The 23,162-nt window shown below is 40.2% G+C and overlaps 1 protein-coding gene across 2 annotated transcripts; it reads right to left on the bottom strand.

The window, feature by feature from the left end:
* Window positions 1-2,588: 2,588 nt before the first annotated feature.
* On the bottom strand, window positions 2,589-22,649 carry ankhb (ANKH inorganic pyrophosphate transport regulator b; the record flags this gene model as incomplete). Of its 2 annotated transcripts, none has more annotated exons than XM_083682976.1 (12): window positions 2,589-2,723; window positions 3,068-3,167; window positions 6,474-6,597; window positions 7,179-7,308; window positions 9,655-9,750; window positions 10,988-11,080; window positions 12,548-12,682; window positions 13,057-13,227; window positions 15,111-15,194; window positions 16,667-16,785; window positions 18,005-18,221; window positions 22,541-22,649. In XM_083682976.1, 12 exons carry the CDS (start codon window positions 22,634-22,636, stop codon window positions 2,589-2,591), a joined length of 1,500 nt encoding a protein of 499 aa, XP_083539102.1. The 2 variants fall into 2 exon arrangements, with proteins under 2 accessions (XP_083539102.1, XP_083539101.1); XM_083682975.1 differs by having other exon boundaries at window positions 2,589-2,726; window positions 22,541-22,636.
* Between the last annotated feature and the right edge of the window lie 513 nt (window positions 22,650-23,162).

Below are 23,162 nucleotides of genomic sequence, written 5' to 3'. Positions count from 1 at the left end.
ACTATTAAATCAACTGCTCACCTCTGCTTTGTCAGTAAAGATTTTGTTGATTTTCTTACCTCTGAAAGTTCATCTATTCAAGACCGGAAAGTAAATACATTTGGACAGGGGAAAATCTACTCAATAATTAAAGATGATAATTGGATTATACATAGTTTCATGTATGTTTCCTACAATTCTTCTTGTCTTGCTTATTATCATTTGAACTTTGATCAGGGGACTTTTCCAGAGAGCAGGATCATTAACTGAGTGATCTTACTAGATCTTAAATAAACTTAAAAATGTCTATTAGAGAATGACAGATCAAATTACAGCAGGATAGAATTGAGTTACTGTAACCTGCCAGGGAGCAGGGTAAATAAGGAGAATTAGTTGCTAACCTTGTTGCTGATCTCGGTGGCCAGAAATTGACCCCATCCGTTTCCATTATATTGGAAAATGGGTCTGCTGCAAGTATCTCAATCAAAGTATTGCAATTACATTATTGAAAGCTTGACAACATTAACGTTTAACTTTACAGGACTCTTGCATCCCATCTCATGTCTGTGTATCTGTAGAGAATTTTTATATTGTATCACTGTGTTGAATAGGGGCGAGTTTGAGGTTAAAGATGAAGCATGTCATTATGTGCATTGCGGTCCTCTGACCACACTGGAAATTTGAAATTGAAGCAAAGATGTGCATATCCTTGTAAACAAACAAAACATAAAATAGGTAAGTGAAGGCCAATGCTTGACACCAGACTTCAGAAAGCACTTTGGACCAAAACAGTGCTCTTCACTGAATATTCTTTATCATGTGATCTCATTCCTTGATCGCTCACCTAACTGCAAAGACATTTACAACTGCACCTCGCCTGTATAAAATACTGCTAATGTTGTATGTTGTATGTGTATGTTATGTGTGATACCCCTATGTCTGTATGCTACTTGGAACCTGAATTTCCCCCTGGGATAAATAAAGTTTCTATCTATCTATCTATCTATAGACTTATCATGGCCATTTAGCACTATTTTAATACTTTAATTCTATTTAAATTCAGAACTGAATTGGGCTTCCAATTTGAATCAAAATAGTTCACTATTAAAATTCACACTATTTTGCTTTCTCACATAGAATTGCATGTCAAATTCATTACTATAGTTTTGATGGAATAGTGATAGACAAAAAAAAACACTTAGAGTACGACATTTAACCACTGAATCACCCTTTAATCACCGTAGAATTAAGCTGTCCCTTTGTTGTGATAGATAAACAATAATAACAGAAGTCATATCTTTGCCTCTCTCCCCCCCCACCACCCCCCAGACAGGGCTTTAGCAGTCATATTCAAATACAAAAGGCCCCAAGAGCATGGCAAGACTTTGCTATTCACTACAATTTATATAAAACTTACAAAAGCTTCAGACATTTTCTTAAATACTTGTGCATTATCGTCAAAGAAGAGAATTCATAATACAGAATAGGCGGGGGGAGGAAATCAACGACTGGACATCACTACACTGTGCGTGTCATGGAGTTACATCCTGAGATCGAAAGGAAATGCCCTAGTGAAATTAAATAAGAATACTGCAACAGACATGATATAAAAACAAACAAGTGTTGTCCTGTCTCCACCATCCACCCCTGCCATTTCAGTTTAACGTCTTCCATACATAAATGAACCATGTTTTCATACCTACAACATTATATAATAAAAAAAATACGTCTTCTAAAATTGATGACCAAAGCACCAAACCATCACTTGCATGCACATCAGGAAACCACCAGCAAAACTCCCTTTTTCAATCCTCAACTTAAATAGAAATCTGTGGATAGATGTATCATTAGTCTTTCTTAAACCGTTCTTCTTTTCGCAAAAGACAAAGCATTTTCTTTGCATCATTTTGAACTAAACAGCTAGCAATAGAAACAAGGTCCAGAGGTCACACCACAGAGACCTCGGCGTCATTCAATCTTGTAAAAATATTGTCCTTGTACATTCAAAGATAAAACAAGATATGTTTCCCAAGCGGTTGAATTTATACAGTACAGTAAAAACGTTCTCTTTCCTTTCTCAATGGTTCATGAATGTTAATAAAGTAAAGGACGGCAGCACAGAAATGGTTGACGAACATAAGAGAAATGGAGTGATGAGCAACATTGCTTTGGTACAAGTTAGCATCTTCACCATGCTGGACTGGCTCGGTAGCAACCAAAAGGCAAAAGCTGGAAGGCGCAATTGAATGCATGTGCGTGTTTTTTGATTGATTATGATTATAATGATAAATATGATGTTGTAATAAAAGTAATATAACAGAACAACTTATTTATACATATTCATTTAGCGCCTTTAATCAGAAGATCCCTCAGTGTACGATATCTATATATTATAATGAATGTATATGTATTTATATCTCAGTTATGGGGAACAAATGTTTTCCCGCTGCAGGTACTTACAGACCCCTCCCCCTCTCCTCCCTAAACCAATAAGGGGGTGGAGTTGGGGGACTCTCCAATCTTCGTGAAGCCTCTATGGTTAAGATGGCGCATCAATAGGCTGCAAAAAGCAATTCAGAACATGACCCTTTAACAGTCGAGTGCTTCGCTCACTCTTCCTCCTCCTCCTCTGTCTCCTCCTGAAGTTCAATGATGTCATCCATTTGGCTCCTAGACCGCACCTCGTTCATGGGGGCGGAGTCTTCCCCTTCTACAGCCTCTTCATCATCTGAGTCTTTCTTTTTCTTCTAAAAAGAAAAATAAATAACTATTTCTAAAGTCTGAGGACAGGTTTTCATTCTAGCTGAACATCAGTCATATGTTAATTAGCACAAACGATTAACAAAATATGAACAAAGACCTTTAAAAGTTTAACATTTTTTTTGTATTAGTTATGTGCTTTTTAGAGTAGGACTATGCTTGCCCTATTAGCTCCTCCCACTATATCACAGAACGGGCTGCTGGACATAACTAATTAACCATTATACACTCGTCAGGATCAATCAACAACAGCAGTATTACAAATAAAAATGTCAAAATAGTATGAAGGGTGGGTCTAGGGTCAAGAGGGTCATCTTGTGTACCTCACCTGTTTTCGATAGACGTAGAAAGCGGCTATCGCCACCATTGTAGACTCTCCCAGGAACCCGGCAAGGAGGGACCCCACACCGAGACTGGCTCCATGCACCCTGAAACACAAATCTCGCTATGTCAGCCAAGGATACACATTGTCTTCCTCTTGCTAGGGAAATGTTACTTTTCTCTGAATTAGTATTCTTTCTTTACCCTGGAGTCAATTAATTTCACTCCAAGACCCTGCACATTTATAATATGGTAATACTGTCTATTTTTTTTTTTTTACAGGAAATGTCAAACACTTGCTTTTAAACCAAATGAAATAGAAATAGGTCTGCCTCAGACAAAAGTAAATAGATCAGAATTGGGCAAAAATACAAAAACAAAACATTTACAAAGTATTAACAAAAATAGGGATACTATTACAAAGGGATACAATTTTTCCCACAATTATTTACAGACAGATTATTTCACTTATAATTCACTATCACAATTCTAGTGGGTCAGAAGTGTACGTTGACTGTGCCTTAAACAGCTTGGAAAATTCCAGAAAATTAGGTCATGGCTTTAGAAGCATCTGATAGGCCAATTGACATAATTTGAGTCAATTAGAGGTGTACCTGTGGAAGTATTTTAAGGCCTACCCTCAAACTCAGTGGCTCTTTGCTTGACATCATGGGAAAATCAAGAAAAATCAGCCAAGACCTCAGAAAAAAATTGTGGACCTCCACAAGTCTGGTTCATCCTTGGGAGTAATTTTCAAACGCCTGAAGGTACCACATTCATCCGTACAAACAACAGTATGCAAGTATAAACACCATGGGACCACACAGCCGTCATACCGCTCAGGAAGGAGATGCGTTCTGTCTCCTAGAGATGAACGTACTTTGTCGCGAAAAGTGCAAATTAATCCTAGAACAACAGCAAAGGACCTTGTGAAGATGCTGGAGGTACAAAAGTATCTATATCCACAGTAAAACGAGTCCTATATCGGCATAACCTGAAAGACCGCTCAGCAAGGAAGAAGCCACTGCTCCAAAACCGCCATAAAAAAGCCAGACTATGGTTTGCTACTGCACATGGGGACAAAGATATTACTTTTTGGAGAAATGTCCTCTATTCAGATGAAACAAAAATGTAACTGTTTGGCCATGATGACCATTGTTATGTTTGGAGGAAAAAGGGGGAGGCTTGCAAGCCGAAGAACACCATCCCAACCGTGAAGCACGGGGGTGGCAACATCATGTTGTGGGGGTGTTTTGCATGTTGAAGGACTGGTGCACCTCACAAAATAGATGGCATCATGAGGAAGGAAAATTATGTGGATATATTGAAGCAACATCTCAAGACATCAGCCAGGAAGTTAAAGCTTGGTCGCAAATGGGTCTTCCAAATGGACAATGACCCCAAGCATCCTTCCAAAGTTGTGGCAACATGGCTTAAGGACAACAAAGTCAAGGTATTGGAGTGGCCCTGACCTCAATCCTATAGAACATTTGTGGTCAGAACTGAAAAAGCGTGTGCGAGCAAGGAGGCCTACAAACCTGACTCAGTTACACAAGTTCTGTCAGGAGGAATGGGCCAAAATTCCATCAAGTTATTGTGGGAAGCTTGTGGAAGGCTACCCAAAATGTTTGACCCAAGTTAAACAATTTAAAGGCAATGCTACCAAACTTCTGACCCACTGGGAATGTGATGAAAGAAATAAAAGCTGAAAGAAATAATTCTCTCTACTATTATTCTGACATTTCACATTCTTAAAATAAAGTAGTGATCCTAACAGGTCAGTTAGGATCACAATGATTTACTTACAGTATCTACCCTTGGGAAATCTGCACAGCGTAACTCTAAATAAATGTGTAACAAGTTCTATTTGTCTCTCTCAATAAATCTCTCTCTCTCTCTCCAGAATGTTGCGCCAGAAAGAACTTCAAGCACAGTGAGTCAGTGAACTAGCTAGCCTATGATATTATTCTGACATTTCACATTCTTAAAATAAAGTAGTGATCCTAACAGGTCAGTTAGGATCACTACTTTATTTTAAGAATGTGAAATGTCAGAATAATAGGAGAAAGAATTATGTATTTCAGCTTTTATTTCTTTCATCATATTCCCTGTGGGTCAGAAGTTTACATACACTTAGTTAGTATTTGGTAGCATTGCCTTTAAATTGTTTAACTTGGGTCAAACGTTTTGGCTAGCCTTCCACAAGCTTCTGACAGGGAATGTTTACTAGGATTCAATGTCAGGAATTGTGAAAAACTGAGTTTAAATGTATTTGACTAAGGAGTATGTAAACCTCAGACTTCAACTGTACATGCAGTGTGTAAGGTACTGTATGCCTTGTAGAGATACACTGGTAACACTTTACATTAAAGTGCCATTTATAAGGGGTTTATAAATGACTCATAACTAGTTCATAAACAATTGATTATTTGTTTATAAATCCTTTATAAACCGGTTTCCTGGACATGTATATATGGAGATAAATTACTGACAACATCATTATAAAATAAAGTAGTACAACTCACAAATGTGTACCATGATCCGTAAACAAAAAACACAAAGCCCAAATATAATTTACTACCCCTCTTGATTTGTATTTGTAAAAAGACCGATTTCAATATATGCAAAATGCTTTGCAAAAATCTAAAAAGATTTGTGATTAAATGCTCTCATTTGGAAACAAACATTACAATATGTGGAGAAAAAAAAGAAGGCTTCTGCAAAACGTCCATTTGCATTGACAGAATAACCCCTCAAACGAAATATAGTTGAAACTTACAGTATCTACCATTGGGAAATCAGCACAACGTAACTCTCTAAATAAATGTGTAACAAATTATATTTGTCTCTCTCAATAAACCTCTGTCTCTCCAGAATGTTGCGCCAGAAAGAACTTCACGCACAGTGAGTCAGTGAACTAGCTAGCCTATGATTTGGATTGGATAGTCAGGAGGTCAGATTGCATATTTGGTCTGAGGACCGTCCTCAGAAGCTGCTCATTTTTACACTGAAACAGATACAGTGAAAAAATAAAAACACAAACAACTTTTTTTGTTATTAGGAGAAGCTCCCGATCCTTTTTCCTCTATTCCCTTTCAACCTGCTGTACCATGTTCAACCATTTCAGACCACTGTTGAGATCATAGAAAGTGAAACTACTTCTATTTGAGCTGATTGTTTGTGTTTGTGAGCTATTTGAGTGCATTTTGTGCAGCAGTTTTTGTATTTTATTTTCTCAAAATTAAGGGAGAACCATCCTTTTCCTCAACGGACCAAGCTTCACTTGCCTTGAAGTTTTCAAACCCAGTGCTGTTTTGAACTGCGCTCTTCTTTCATAAACTCAATTGTCAAGAGACTGGTGAGTGGTGTGATGACCACTTTTGAAAGTAGTAATCTATGAAGTGTGCACTTACCCCATGTAAGGGAGCACGATGAGACTGGTGATGAGGACGATGATGCGGAGCACTGAGCTGGGAGCGAGGACGAAGGTCTTCTTCAAAGTCATGAGCCAGCCCGTCAAATGAGCCCGGATGGTCACTGTCATCATGGTAACAGAACAGATGAGTAAATCATTGTTTGTAGCATTAGGGTTGCACACATTATTTACTTTTGCATATGGTTTCCCCTGTCCAGCACTTGAACCTATAGAATAAGGCTACGTATTTCCTTTTTTATTGACACTGCGAGACAGAGCAAGTTATACAGCAGCATTGGGACAACAAACCATGTGCAATTAGAAAATGTACTGCATGTTGGAGTTATATTATGCCAAAATGTACATATACTGAATCTATGCCCTAGGGGTCCAAAGCGTGCTGTTAGAATGTCGTTTTTTTTAGCTTGCTTCCAGTTCAAGCCAAATATGCCCTTTAATTTTTACCATCAGGATTTTCACAAATAGCTAATACTGTAAAAGTTTTTTGTACATTTTCTTCTCAATTAAGTCTCTAAATTATCTTATAATTGAGAAACTGTTACCAGAACGAAACACTTTTTATTCGGAAAAGAAAATGGATAGATATTTTTGGCTTTGACCGGAAGTTCACAGACTACATTTTGATGAAACCACCTCCCCTCCCTATTGAATTTAAGACAGAAGTTTCTCAGCTGAGTCTTACCTGGCACAGGGAAGAAGGAGAAGATTAGCAGCGGAGGGACACACAGCTCAGCAAAAGCGTGGTCCACCCCGATGATGTCCACCAGGATCCTCTGTGAGACGTGAGGTGTCCAGAACACCACAAAGCATAGCTGGACAACCATAAACAAACACTGAGGTTAACACTGGCACCCCAGGATGAATAGGATGAAGTTGGACTTAAATACAGGTATTTCTGCATCCCCCCCTAGTGGTTAGGGATGTGGGAAGTTACACAATAGAATATTTCTATAATTCTAACCTGTAGTTGCTATCCTTGGCTCTTGTGAGCCAAAAACAGCCTCATGCACACCATCGCACAAAAGGCGTACACTCTTTATTGCTACAGCTCCCTTTCGAGCTAAAAATGGAAGGTTAAAAATGACTGTAACTTGTCAATTCTCCTGACAGCAGCTTTAAGGTTAGGATTTTGGGAGTAGAAGCTGGTCCTAGTGCTGTGCCTAAGGACAACTTCAACGAAGCAGGGCCAGGGTATCACAGAGAGGAATTGAACCATCACAACCACAGACTCCAGACAAAAGGAAATAATGCTTCTTTGCACTCCGAGTTGCTCACACGAGTCTCGAACCTGCGTCCTCTGTATTGCCAACACACGTGACCACCGTAAATCAGCTACACCACCGAAAAGCTAGCAATTCAATGACGCGGGTAGGGGTATTTCAACTTGTGAGGAGTGTGTTTTTTGATGACCTTTTCAACTCGTTGACACACACAACTGATCTAGAGACACCGCTCCGTGGCTTAGACCACAACAACCAAGTGGGGCGAAACCTGATCCAGGACCAGTCCCTCATCACTCCAACCACACTTGTTTACAAGGGAGAGGCTGTTAACCCACATCTGGAAGCAAGTACGCTACATGCCGGCCCAATCAGACTGTGGAAGGCTCTTCCTGTTTTTTAACCTGGTGAGTCGTTAAGTCGCCACCAGGGCATTTCACCACCCTGTTGACATCAAACTTGAGTCGGCAAGCTTTTTACAGCACTACAGCCTCAGCTGGGATGGAAAACACACACCATAAAAAAATGTCTTTACCTACACACACACACACACACACACACACACACACACACACACACACACACACACACACACACACACACACACACACAGTTGAGTAGAGATGTGTCAGGACTTTAGTCACAATAAGAGGCTGTGGAAAAAGGGGCATTGGGTAACTGGGTTGCTTGCCATGACAACGGCTAAAGATGAGCTAATTTTGACTTTTCTAAGCGGTTTTATAAACGAAATACTCTTTGAACATAAAATAAAGAAAGCTAGGACAATATCTTTATCCACATTCAGTAAGGTAATACGTAAATGAAGATTGAGAACATTGAATAAATTCTATGAAACAATGCCTGCATGAAACCATCATCGATAATATCACGAAGAATAGCAATAAGAGATTAAAACCACAGGCTTGTCTTCCTCTGCAGGGCAATCCATATCTCATTACTCCTTTCTAAAAGCTGAATTATTAATTAGGGGTCTCAACAGGGGAAGCACACACCACAACAACATGACCAAGGATGCCACAGGAGCTAAAGATCAATTATTTGTCGATGGGATGAAACAGTATCGTTTCCCTTTACAGTGAATTACAACTCCTATCATACTCTTTGAATGGAATGTGCTTTTTTGTGCCTGATGTTTTTTCAAAAATCCTAAGCAAGAAGAGCAAGATTCAGAGAGACATTGTGTGATATGAGTTGGATTGGAATGTTTGTAAGCTGTTTTAGATATATTTCCATAACTCAACGAAATATGACTATGACGTATCTCAGTCAGGGAACTACACATTCCAAAACTGTCTCTTTGACCACAGCCAAGGTGCGTGTGAGATCATGGTTAAGTTGTATATTGGGTGCACTATCCCTTTAATGGTTCTCTAAATTTAGGACAACATGATGGACATCAGCATAATGTTTTTTTCCCTAGGGTCTGTTCTGCCACCTTCTAAACAGTCCAGAAATAGTCTTAATTACCTGCCCACATTTAGAGAAAACTGTTGACACAAATAAGAAAAACATGCAGACTCAGTGGCTAAATTTGCTGATGGAAAACTAAGCCTATGTCATGAGGTTGTAAACTCTTAACACCTAGATTTTATGAACCTTAATGACATCACATTATTTTCCATTGTGACTGATTGTTGAGAGAGAGAGACACTAGTAACTTTTGAAGCATAACTGATAAACTGCCAATCGCATTCAACTCGACAGTGTAAAGTCTGTTGCATCTCAGTTCTGCATCTCTGTCAGCCTCTTCCCCCTCGTTTTGCTATGATGTCATATTCCAGAGTCTACCTTTAACAAAGTATTTATCGCAGAGGCTTCATCTTCTTTATCTATTACATATAAACAGATTTATACATTATAAATACAGATTTAAACATTTATTTCACCCATAAAAGTGAATGATGACATTGTACATACCGTAATAGAAAGTGCAAAGCAGACAAATGTGAACTTCTTGATGTGGGACTTTGTAATTGTTGTACCGCTGTTGGCCAGTTTGTAAGTGGGGTTGTTCTGGGGGCACAGCGGATAAAACACACAAGCATTAACCAAATAATACATTTACTGATATCTAGTGCTTTTGTTTTGGGCCAATTCTATATGACAGCCTTCTCAACTAGTAATCACATAGCTTAAACAATAAAACAGACTAGTTTTGTCTTGAGCTCAATATTTGCCATACATTAGCAACCTATAGAAACCTAATACAGTATATATCCACAATGCATTAGAATTTTAAAAGGATGACATTTTAACCAGAGCCATTTTCTCCTTATGACTATTCAAATTGATATACCTGGCCTGATTTGTCAAATGATTACATTCAGATGAGATTAAAATCTGAAATCTCCCCAAAAAATAACAAAACAATTCACTAGCTGTTTACAACAGTGGAAACAACTACCATTCTGATGGAAACCTCCCCCCATTGGAAAGATTAATCCTTTGCCACCGTCACATCACGAGTCAGCACTTCAAAATCACACAGCGACTTTCTTAATAACAGTCTTTAGACATCATCAGGCGGGTCTGCCTTTGCTCTGCTTATTTACCACTCAAAGCAGGGGTATATCTAGCTGTCTGCTGGCGATCCAGGACCCGCCAAAACACATGGAATGATGGAATGATGTGCCATATTTTAATAACAGGTGTATCTTGCTGTGGTGTGATTTTTGCAGTACTGTCGCACCGGCGGTTTGAAATGGGGCATCGGGAAAAATTGTGACAAAAGGGTGTCAAGGGGGATGTCTCTGATTCACATCTTTGACAAGTTCCCTTACAGCTGCTTATCTAGTACCTATCTCTGTGTGCAGCAATGTTTCACACAGCAACAAGTCATTCACTGAAATCAGTATCTACACTGACACATTAAGCATTATACTTCTCCCTAAGAAACAGCATAGTAGTGGGGGTTTTTAGGTCCTCTATGTCTTTGAAATGTTTGGTGTTTGATACTTATGTAGTCTCACTGAGGCAGACTGTCCATTTAAATGGCGAGTCTGACGGCGCACCCTTCGAAAAGTGCTAATCGGCGGCGTTGCTTCCTGTGAATTTCACCAGTGACACGCATATTCTACCGACGAATAGAGCATGGTATCATGTTATTTCCCGGTAAAGTGCAGTAGCAGACTGTAAAAACTACAAATGATAATATTATCTACATCAGTCTTAAAAAAGAAATGCAATTTTGATGATTGGCATAGGCCTGTCCACCCTCCCTTTAGCCTTCCTCAAAAACACCTCATCTTACCTTGTCAAAGGCAGGGTAAACCGCCCGCAGCTCTGTCAGCCATCCATAAGGCATGTGACCCACTGGGTAGGTTGCAGTCAGAACTGCTACCGCCTGCCCAAAGCACAATAAACACACTCTTAAAGAGCTGCAAACCACTGGACCAGGTAGCATCTGCAACAGGGAGTTGGCAGGTACTGTATACCTGCGTTTTAAAAACAGACTAAAACATTGAAGGTTTAAGAAGGTGAAAGACCAGGTTGTAATTTGACTATCCTGACTTGACCAGGTCAATAAGATACAGGTACAACATGGGGTGCATATTTGGAACACCGACCATTCAAACCAAAGTAGATTTGCACACTCACTTGGCCCATCAAACATTGTTTCACAATACATACATACATACATACAAATACAGTACATACACTATTGTATTGCAAATCTAGAGACTCAGAATTCAGAGAGCTACTTCTCAGTAGAGCCCTCTATCATCACACTGATTACACCTTAGACTTAATTACAACTAAGAAAGAAAGAAAAAAAGCACTTGGTACATTCATGAGGCAAGAAGCAATAAACCAATGCAAGGTTGTTCCAATTGCAATTACAGAGGGACCGTGAGCAGTTGATAAAGAAGCAATTACAATGAAGCCATGGACAAGATGACTCCAGAGACTTAAGTGCTCTGGAGTCACAAGACTTCAAATTACAATAACTTCATTACTCTCAGCATTGTTCACAGACTTGTGACTGTGTACCCAATGACCTGCTGTTCCTCAAAAGAAATATGGCAGTCAGAAGACTGAACACAAATCAAAGGTGACGGGCCTAGTTGTTTACAGCAAATAAAAACGTATTTGTGTTGGGTGTACAGTTTTGAACGTAGTCGACAACTCCTGTAGGTGTAGACATTCCTACTGAGATGTAGGTCACTACTAGGGATCAAATTTACCATGTTTCAATACCGGAAATAATTTAATAATTCCTTACAAGAGTCAAAAAATCTAAACCTAACCCTAACCCAATGAATGTAAGAGGGGCACTGTGCCACCTTGGCTGTGCCACGATGTAAACATTTCATCGCAAATTAAACTGATATTTAGTAATGATAGAGTAGCTATCTTTCATCATCAATGATGTTGCTGTGAATTGTGAAACAGGCCATTCATAAACTCAGAGTGTTATCATTTTATCATTATTTATCATTATTATCTTCATTTAATTCAGTGCATTTCAGCAGTAGGTTTCTCGACACAGAGCTCCCTCTGGACGCACAGAGCGCACTTTGAGTAGCATTGTCGAATCATTCTAACTTTGTAATGACAGTCAAGCAAAAGTCAAATGACCAAAGTTGGTCAGATTCCTAGATACTGTAGATAACAGGATTTGGGATTTCAGTGGGATTGGGACTCGATAGGAAAATAGCCTAGGCTCTGGGACAGGAGAAGATAGAATTTTCATTGACATGCAAAACTCTACATATTGACCAGATAGGATCTTGAGTGTGTGTACAAAAGCAACACATCGAGTAATGCTATCAAAAAGCCATCTGCTACATGAGGCCAGAAGGCTACTTGCCTCTGTAGCAGCTGAGCTTCCCTTTAGGTCTCGGGACACAAACAGGTTGACGATGGGCCGGCTGATTCTCTGCATGGCCAGGATCAGGGCCAGAGGCCACCAGAAACTCAGCATCTTCTTGATAGTGGCATCCCCCTATGGAACAGAAGGAGGAAAGGGGAGGTGATGAGTAGGACCAGGAGCTTCCTAGCAAGATCATGTGGTCAGGAAAACTCTGGCTCTAGATGAGGGAAGGACATGACTTAAAGTACAATCATTCAATGCCATTTTAGCTCAGTCAATGCAAGATCAATTCAGTCCATTAATTGGCAAAACAGACCATTATTTTTTCAGGGGAATTCTTTTTTCAATTCATGAACTAAAGTCTCAAAATGTAACAGAGGGATCACGCATCACAACAAGACTATGCTGTAGTGTAAAACAAAGTGAGGTTACATAGTGAGGTTAAATATCTGAAGACAGAATCATTACCTGACCCCACCATGACCTCACAAGCTTTGATGACCTACCCCCACTTCAGGTCCGCTGGAGTCAGGGATTTTGTGGTGGATGTTGCGGTAGTAGCCCAGGCCTACGATAGTGAAGCGCACCAAGGCACCCATGTACAGGGACAGGATAGGGATCAGCATAGGCTCCACACACTCCAAATGACTGTGGAGCAAGATGGCCACAAAAACAATCTGGAGAGGGAAAGAAAGAGTGTGAGTGAGTGTGTGTGTGTGTGTGTGTGTGTGTGTTTCTGGGAGGGAGAGGGAGAGAGAGAGAGAGAGAGAGCCTGAAGGTTAGTGTGTGTGTGTGTGTGTGTGTGTGTGTGTGTGTGTGTGTGTGTGTGTGTGTGTGTGTGTGTGTGTGTGTGTGTGTGTGTTATACAACACCTCATGAACTGCATATTTGCAAAAATTGGTCCATTGATCACTGTTTCTTACCTGTGCAAAGGTATCAGAGATGGATGCATATCTACTGAAATGTATTTGGAATTCTGCATAATCATGCAAGATATAGGGGAGACCGGGGAAAATGTAACAGGGGTCAATTGTAACATCCTGCTTTTCTCCAATCAGAAACAGGTTAAAGAGATAAAACTCATCTAGTACATGCACAGTTAGGTTTACTCCCTGTATGAACAAATTCAGTCAAATATCTCACCATCTGCAGGTTTTCTTCTGCTGTATTTAATGTCTATGAATTCTAACTTGTATCATTGTGATTACTGGCATGTGTCAGAATTGTTGCCACCTCAACACATAAGGTTTGTCATGGCTGCTAGGGTCTGGGGCAAATGTAGCTCAGTGTTACAATTACCCGAGGGCAATTGTAACACAGTGTTAAGCAGGTCCTGGGCACACGAGGAGATGGGAGTGACAGCTTCCGCCGTAGATTGAAGACCCATCTCTTCAGGCTACATCTTAACTGTCCCTCCTAAAGACCTCAATAAATATATTAATAAATTAATAAAATAAATTAAAAAAAGAAAGTCATTCTTCCTTCTTCTAGCATTGTGACTGCCAATAGCCCCTGGTCCTAGCATAGATTACTTTTTCTTAAGATGACTGATGGATAGATGATTCACTTACTTAGACAAATGTATTTGTTGTAAGTCGCTTTGGATAAAGGCGTCTGCTAAATGCCATGAATGTAAATGTAGCTAAATTTGCCACCACTGTGAATCACACTAACCAGTCTGTGGCATTGGGCTATTTTAAACTAGAGGCGGGGGTGTCAAAGACACAGCCCCTTGGTTGGGCCAATCAGGCCCGCGGGGGACTGGATTTTCTAAAACATTTTGAAAGATAGATCAGCTTTGAAATGGGAAGATAGCATTTAAGTTCTTTCAGAAATCATTGCTTGCATAATGTATTTTTTATTTAATGTTTTAATCCCTACCACCCCCTCCCCTGATTGGAGGACACGAAAAAACTCCTCCTACTTACAGCTATTTATTATACTTGGTAAGGTAAAGCTAAAGGCAGAAACTATTTCCCAGTGTTTTACACAACAGTGGAGTCAAGTTGTTAAGTGCAATATAGTGCTGGAACACAAGAGAAAGTCGTCAATCTGAGCACATATTACATTTAATTGCTTTAAGTAAAATTAACATTATCAAAATATTTAGAAAAACATTGAAAAGCCTCAGCAAAATCAAGCATTTATCACAAAAACATTGCAAAATCCTGGAGGGACTGATTAAAGGTGTTAATGGGGCATTAGTGTGTGTCTATTTTGTCTTCCGATTTTTTGGGGGAATTAAGTGGGTTTATTTGTGTCTTTTTAAAGGTGTTACATTTGCCCCCGCCTACTGTTACAATTGCCCCCGCTCATGGGGGCAAATGTTACATCAGACTTTTTGGATTAAAAGTGATCCAAGCGTCCTTTTTAGAAACCTACACATGTATGAATGATTAGCCGACAGAGTAAGTTTCTGATCTAAAAAAAACCAACTGGTCTAGTTTCAGTGGTCTCTGAGTAACAGAGTTAATTGCAAAATGTTATAATTGCCCCCAGTTTCCCCAACTGCACTTTATGCCTATTTGCAAAAACAGGTCCATTGCTGACTGCTTCTTACCTGTGCTATGACATCAGAGATGGAGGCACAGCCCACTAAGAGGCTGTGTTTGTGCTTCAGAAGGATGCCGGCATGTGTCCAGGCCTGAAACAGCAGTCAGAGACACTTCAATAACACTAGCAACAATGTAGGCACAAATACTAACTGTGGGCTGAAAACTAAACTGAAACATGCTTAACTTGTATTTCTGATTTATGAGAAGGTCTGCGTTACAGTTGTGATGGGATGCAGCTCTATGCCCTATGTACTGTAATGGTTTGTTAGCAACAGTATAAGATAACATTACAAACTTGTCTCCATACCCTCCTTTATACAATAACCAAAAAACAGCAGCAAGCAAATACCCACTATCTAATCAGCAAAAGCACCCAATACCCAGGGAGAAATTCCATTATATAAAAAGCTTGTCAAACAAATACTGTATTCATTGAGCAGTTTGAAAACAATATTACTGTATGTACTCTCTGTTTAGTTAGCAAACATATCAAAACACAGGGTTGGAGTCAGTGATTTCAATTCAGTCAATTCAGGAAGTACATTGAAATTACAATTCAGTGAAATTAAAATCACTGAATAAACTGAATTGAAATGGAATAGACCAAAACTCCATGGTTTGAGAAGAACACCAAACACTCACTGAACAGTTGGTAAGTAACAACACATATTACCTGAATGAATAGAGAAGAAAATAGCAAATAATAGCAGCAAACAGTCACAGATTGTTCTACATATGGCATAGTCTGGAGCCATCCGTACCAGCTAATGCGGTACGTCTGGAAATAATGGATGCAGCTTTTGAGAAAAGAAGCCTTCGACAGACAGGCACCTCGACCGAGAATTCACAAGTTTGGGTAGGTGGGGCTCAGAATGAAGGTGGAAATTGTGCTCTCAATAAATCAAATTGAATCTCTATCGCTAGTGCAGACAGCTAACATCGGCAAGCCTCAATAAGTTAGCAACATGGGAAGGGGGTGGCATGAGGAGATGTTGATGATAAGGCACAACCCAATTCAGAAGAGGAATAATGATAGGCGTACTTCCAGGCCCATCCATCTATAGGATTTGGAAAACAATACGCCTCCAGACGGTATGCCGGGAGCATATACAATTTGTGGGAGGCAACATGTCTGGCCCATAAGAGACTATCTATTGCATGTACTGTGCATTACTCACCAGAAACTCTGTTTACTTGAAGAAATATGCTAGAATCTATCGTGTACAACATAGATCATCATTTTAACACAGGTAGACCTTAAGCCAGACAACAGAAATCCAAATCACCAAATTGACATTCAAAACAAAACAAATGACATGGGTTAGGGTTACTAGTGGACAGTAGCTTGTTCAGGATGCATCAGCATGGTTTGTACTTCTCAAATATATACAGCAAAGATTATTATCCCAGAATGTATAGTAAGATGAACTTCTACTTCTACAAATAGCACAATGGCTGTGAGCTACTCCACTGTCAGTGAAACACTTCCTAACCTCAAACGCCTAAAAGAGGAATAGAATCCAGGAGGCAGTGCATGGGCAGCTTCTGGCGGGCTACTCACCATGGCATCAAGCAGCGGGAACACTGCCAAGTAGAGGAAAGCCCTCCTGGTCTTGTTCCCCACAGAGTCGTCCACATGATGGAGCTTGTTGATAATGTAGTAACCCAGCTCTGTGTAGGCTAATGGGCCCAAGAAACAATGTTACCAGACAATATGGATTTACAGTACATGGAGAGTTCACAGATAGGTTGTGGTAGATAAAAGCCTTTACATCAGTGGAACACAGTTGGGAACGGCGAGTTTGCTCCAGTTACATCCAGGAAGTAATACAATAGTATTATCTTATTGATTCAATGTTTGGACTACCAGTTTTATTAGTAAGTATGCATCTGGTGTAGCCATTCCATGTTTGAACAATGTAATTGCCTCAACAACAATTGATTTATATAATATGTTATCTCAAAACAGACCTAACAATCCTCATACATTCTGAGAAACAGTGTCAAGTTAAAGCCTTGCATTTAACACACTTTTAGCCCAGTCACCTAATGAGTGATAAGATACAGGCAAGAAGCCAAATAACACCACTCTGCCCACTTATCTACCTACATTTTCAGCAGTGACAGCCATTTTGATAAAATGATTATTTGTATCTGTGTTTTTTCCATGAGGGCGAAGGTAATTTGATATATTTTTGTCTTAAACTATGAGGTAACCTGCTCAAGCCAGTAATTATGTCAAATATGAGTGACTGCATTGAAACCACCTACAAATTGGAATTTTTAGCATCAGTTTAGTTTTGGAAATTAACAGCTAAGTGTTCAATGTTAAAATGACTATATAATTAGGGGCACCTAATTACCTACCTTAATGTTTTCATATTGTGACTAGAAATGGCATTGGGTTACATGGCCCCATTTCCTTCAATGGGTACATAAATGGGGACAACCCTACGACTCACATCTGGTCAGGGTCAGCTGAGAAAAATAATGTCTGCTTCAATCTTAACACTACTAAAGGTTACACTTCTGTTTCAAATAAAGACTCAAGAGAGAGACAGCAGAATGAACACATCTGAGAGAGCGAGGTGCACTCTCTATCTGTTGACACAGATGATAGATAGGAGGCACAACCAGTCATGATGCTCATCCACATTGAATAAGAGCACTGGTAAACTACTGCTCATCAAGGTGCAACATTGTATTATCCATTCCACTCCAGGGACTGAAGATACAGCAGCCTACCAGGTTATGAAAAACGACAAATTCATCAGCTACAGTATCGCAAATAAATCCAAAGTAAGTCATAAGGAAAAGAGTAGTGTGAAGCAAGAAAGAGCGAGCTATCAATAGATGAATACGTAAAGAAATGAAGAGAGAAAGACAGAAGTCAGCTCACCGATGAGAACGTGAAAGAAGATGGCTATCATCCCGGCGGCGACCATGCACAGGACGGCTTTGGAGCGGTCGCGTTTGCTGTTGACAAACACCAGGCCTACATTCTTAAAGTCGCTCATGGGCCCTGTGAAGAACTTCATCAGGGAATACGCCAGGCCGTAGCTGGCCAACATCTCCACTGCATCCTCCTTGACCGCCGCTATCCCTCTGTTCAGAGCCTGAGAGAGAGACGCAGGGGGGGGGGGGGGGGGGGGGGGTCATATTCCTGCACCTATTTGCCAGATTTACCAAGAAAATGCAGGTGTGTATTTGCATCATTTGTGGGCAGACAACAACAAAAGGTGACACTTCACGAGTCACCTTTGTTTTTTCTTTTTACTTTTACCTAACCATACATTTCTGTTTCTCTGTCTGGGAAACACAAGTGCAAAACTTTGCACACCATTTACAGACTTAAATAGTCAATCATAATATTATAAGCTGTCATCACACCAATGAACGATCCAACACAGTCTACTAGCAAAACGTGTAGGCAGAAACAATAGTATCGTTAATAGATAGACCACCAAACAATAGTACTGATAGGCCACCATTATGTGCCCATCTGCCCGCTACACACTAATATGCATTGTACTGCACAACTATCAGTTCTGAAAGCTCATATCAGCCCTCAACCTTAGATTAACATTCATGCTATTTCAGCATATTGCAATTAGTCTACTCGCTGTATGATACCTGATGCTATCAGGTGTTGCGATGCATTGCTGCCATTTTCGGAGGAGGCAATCTTGTTCAGACAAAGGCTGTTTTGTCTTAGTGACAGAATTAGGTGTTCTATCCTTACTTGTGTCTAAACTCACAATACATGTCTTTCATGACCTTCCAGACTAGAATTGGCAACAGGGGGAGTAAGGTTTCCACTAGCTCTAGTTGCCAAGAGACATAGAAACCACCCACCACAACATACACACACCTTTCCTTTATCATATTAGTGGCATTACATTGGTACTATCATAAATGCTGATCACAACCAGGGAAGGAATTTAAGGATTTTGGGCACAGCTAGTTGACTGGAATTTCTAGTATCCTGGGTGACATTCTACAAGCCCACTGTCCAAAACGACTAAAGCAAAAATATTATGTTTAATACAGAGATAAATCATATTTAGATTCATATGTGATTTTTATTTCCCATAAATGTGCAGCTACATAACTTTGTGACTATTCAGTGATGACTACTTAGCTGTTTCTTTGGAATTAAAACACACAAATCTCAGTGGCCCGAGGGGCTAGTTGGTCACATTTTTCACAATCCAGCTTTGTAAAAAGACTAGCCTCAGGCTAGCGAGCTAGCTTAATTTCCATCCTGTAGTATAGCTGTCTAGGTCCTTGAAAAAGTCGTGCTTATGGACAAAATACGGTGTGTCCTGATTTACTAGCAAAACATTTACAATACATTTCACATGCAACAACACTCAACTCAATCAATTCAGAATATAGTGGACAGCATCCTTTGAGGCAATACAAGGCAATTGTCCACTTCACAAAGGGTCTTCCCAAGTAAACTCCTCCATTGGGTTGAGTTGGGATCAAATAGTTGTAACCCAAGTGTACAATTCACAACCATGCAGTCCCGTCAAGGGCTATCTACTGTCACCTTTCCTTTGATGCGACACCACAGACATCCCAAAGAAAGGACAGCACAGTTATTAATACCCCCCCACACACGCAAGCAATTCTGTAACCCTAATCCTGTTTCCCTTGTGTCTCACGCAGGAACAGATGAATGGTTGGGTAGGAAGGAAACTGAGAACCCTCTCTACCATGCAGGAAACCAAGCTTAAAAGTGATTTCTCCATAACGTACAATTGTTATGACCTTATAGGTCTGTCAATGTTTTGAGCTGTTCTGGGTCTTCATCAGAGACAAAGTTAACTATGGTCTGTATTGTAACTGATTGTTACCAGTTATAACTATTGTTACCTGGTTAAACAAACAATTCCAAACATAAACCAGCGAATATAAAGGTCTGGCTGGTTCTTAGCATTTGTAGTTTCGCCCAGTGCATAAGCCTGGTTTATACTCAGACGACCATTAGAATGACACAGTGTAGTTTGTTGCAACGACATTCAGGTCATACTCAGGTCGACTGTCAGTAGAGGCTCAATGAAACGGTCTTTGCCCTTGTCATCGAGAAATACATTATTGTGAACTTTGACCCTGCTGTTCATGTTGTGCCCCTTATCAGGTTAACTAACTGTGAAGCATCAAAGAAAGTGCAATTTAAATCCCCAGATGGAATCCCCTGCTTTGATTTTGTCACACTTAAAATGTAAATGAAAGGTTTTCTGTGTTTAGTTTGCCGTTAACCTATGGAAAGTTCACTATGGATACATTTTCCTGTAAAAAAAAAAAAAAAAAAAGCTTTGCCAAAGTCCAGCATTTGTCAACCTGTCTTCAGAATCCTAGGTCAAGGTTTAATACAATGTAACTTTAAGGTTCACTGCGACGTCAGTTTGTAGTGTTGCAGGTTTGTGATGTTCAGCGATTATTACCACAGCCTTCATTCACTCATGGTTGGGTTAATCGAGCAATAGTGGTCTTGTTAGACAACGTTCCCCTGGTTATGTGACAAGGGCACAACGTAGCAAACAACAGATGTTATCTGAATACTGGGAGATGTTCCCTTCAGGTTATTATGAGATTAAACCCCCTCCTGCTATTTTCATCCTTGCCTGCAGCAAATAACAAACTACACCTCCAAATCTATTTTTCCTGCGTAAAGTGGGTTGTCACCATTATATCCTCCTATTTTCTGACTGTAAAAATACATGTCAAATTGTACCTTTACAACACATTGAGATTAAGTACTGTAAGTGGTTGTCCAATGAGGACATTGCATTTTGGGATGCTGGGGTGGATGTCAGGCGTTTCGTGCCAATGAGGTGAGGTCTTGTTGTAATGTCAATGGCTACACCTCTTCACAGTCTGTGAGTGTAGTCTCCTTCAGAGAGAAGGAAATAGGCCACCGACCGTGAAACCATCGACTGTTTTCTTTATCTATTTTTGCCAAAGGAGATAAATGCATGTAGTTAGTGGATATACCGATGATAAGGTGAATTAGGCTATTATATGGTAAACACATTGTGTTTATATGTTGTTACATAGGAAATTATTTGTAATTGCATAGTACTGGAGTTAGGTGTTGTTTATTAGTACACAAGTGAGATGAGGATAGTTTTAGTTTTTTTTGTTTGACCACTGAACAATTCCAACATGTCCAGCCAAGGCCCCTCACCACTGTAGCCAAATCAGAGGCTGAAGTGGTAAAACTCCCTTATATTCAGAAGCATCAGACTTCGGGGAGCACTCACCCTTAAAAAAGTAGGGTTGTGGTCCATTGAATTGAATTGACTGAATTGAAATGGAATTGACTCCAGTCCTGATCAGTAGGAGTTATATTTGACAGTTTATGATAATTGAATGTTGTATTATAGGCTCACTGCTCAAAGTACCAGGCAAATATTTATTTATTTCCATGTCATGCCACACACATGGTCCATTCCATATGGGATGACACACATTGAAAAACATAACAAGATACAAAAATAGCGGTTCCTCGCGAGGGACTACAGACCTTCAAAACGCCATCACAGCACTTGAGACAGTTAATGCTATTCGTGCAAATAATATAGCTAGATCATAATATTTTCTCTTTTTCCACAGGATAGACACATTGCCTGAAATACATCCCGCTCAATTCTGCTTCACGAATAGGCCTAAACGATATTAGGTCGTTTTTAGGAATCCTGTTCAATCTACATAGACCTACATCTTAATCCCACATGATTGAAATGGGTGTTTGAGTCATCTGTCACAGTTTATCGGAGAAAGGAAAGAATATTATGGACTTCAACAACTAGTTTGCTCTATTTCATTGTACAATTGGATCAAAATGTTGAGTAAATAGCCTATGAGGAAATTGTCTTCCAATCATAAAAAAAAATCCCAAAACGCATGTCGGGGGCTTCAACAAGGCCAAAATGCGCTTTGGGGGTGACTAGCGCAAATGTGGACAAATCAGGCCATCCAAAACTGCACCATCATCTCGCTCATATTGGTTTTGCATTGTCCAGTCCTGAATGCAACCTAACACATGTTTGCGAATACTGTATTGCCAGCTGTTGACGCGCACACAGATGATGCGCTCTAACGTTGTTTGTGGGACCGACTGTTTTCAATGGCAAACCCCTATAGCCTCCCTAACGCGCAGCAGGAGATGGGGATACCACTAGATGGGCTCCGCGCTGTGACACTCACTGATGGTATGGGACAAAGCAATTGACAGTTGTGTCACTAATACCGGGAGAAGATGTCAGTGCCACTGATTAACAAATATTAAACATAAACGCAGCGCAATATATAGAAATGGTATCGCACCTTCTACTGTAAACACAATGGATTGCGACATTCAACTGTTCACACGATGACAACAATATCATGATAGAATAGCATCATTGTAGAATAGAATACTTGCCTGTTCTCCGAGGTCGATGGCGATGTTGGTGATAGCGAGAGGAACGAGAAATCGGATAAGAGGGAAATACTGGGTGAGAGCAGGGAATTTCACCATGTTATCGCCGGGATGACAGCAACGCCAGCATCTGCTGCTTGTAGAATCGAGGAGAGGAGGAAAACACGAGTCTACTCTCTGTGTTTTCTAGCAGAAATCCAAAAAGATCGGGTCCGTCCCTGCCCTCCTACACAACAACAGCATCAAAAACAATGATCTAACGCAGTGGCAAAGAGGACGGTCACCAGAAATTTCGGCTGACAGTTTCTCCATTGTTCATCCATCAGGAGAGGAAAAAAAATAAATACATAAAATCAAGCCTGGGAAGCCGCTGCCTATTCCGCCCACAACGTCTCTCACACCAATCTATATTCAGCCCTCTATGGAAACGGGTGTGTGGGTTCTCTTCTGCTTGGCCAAGCCGCTATTCTGCAGTAGATGGCACCATGGTTAACTGTACTTTAATCATCACATCCTTCCGTAACAACACTCCTCTTCTGGACGTGACGAGCTGCGCACCGAAAACGATATCCTAACCTCCGGACAACAAAACAACACGGACGCCGACTATACCGGGTGTCACTCG

Source organism: Argentina silus (genome assembly GCF_951799395.1).
Source record: "Argentina silus genome assembly, chromosome: 1".
Classification (NCBI taxonomy): Eukaryota; Metazoa; Chordata; class Actinopteri; order Argentiniformes; family Argentinidae; genus Argentina; species Argentina silus.
Note: the sequence above shows the minus strand (reverse complement) of the source record. Positions and strands in the feature narration are given on the sequence as shown.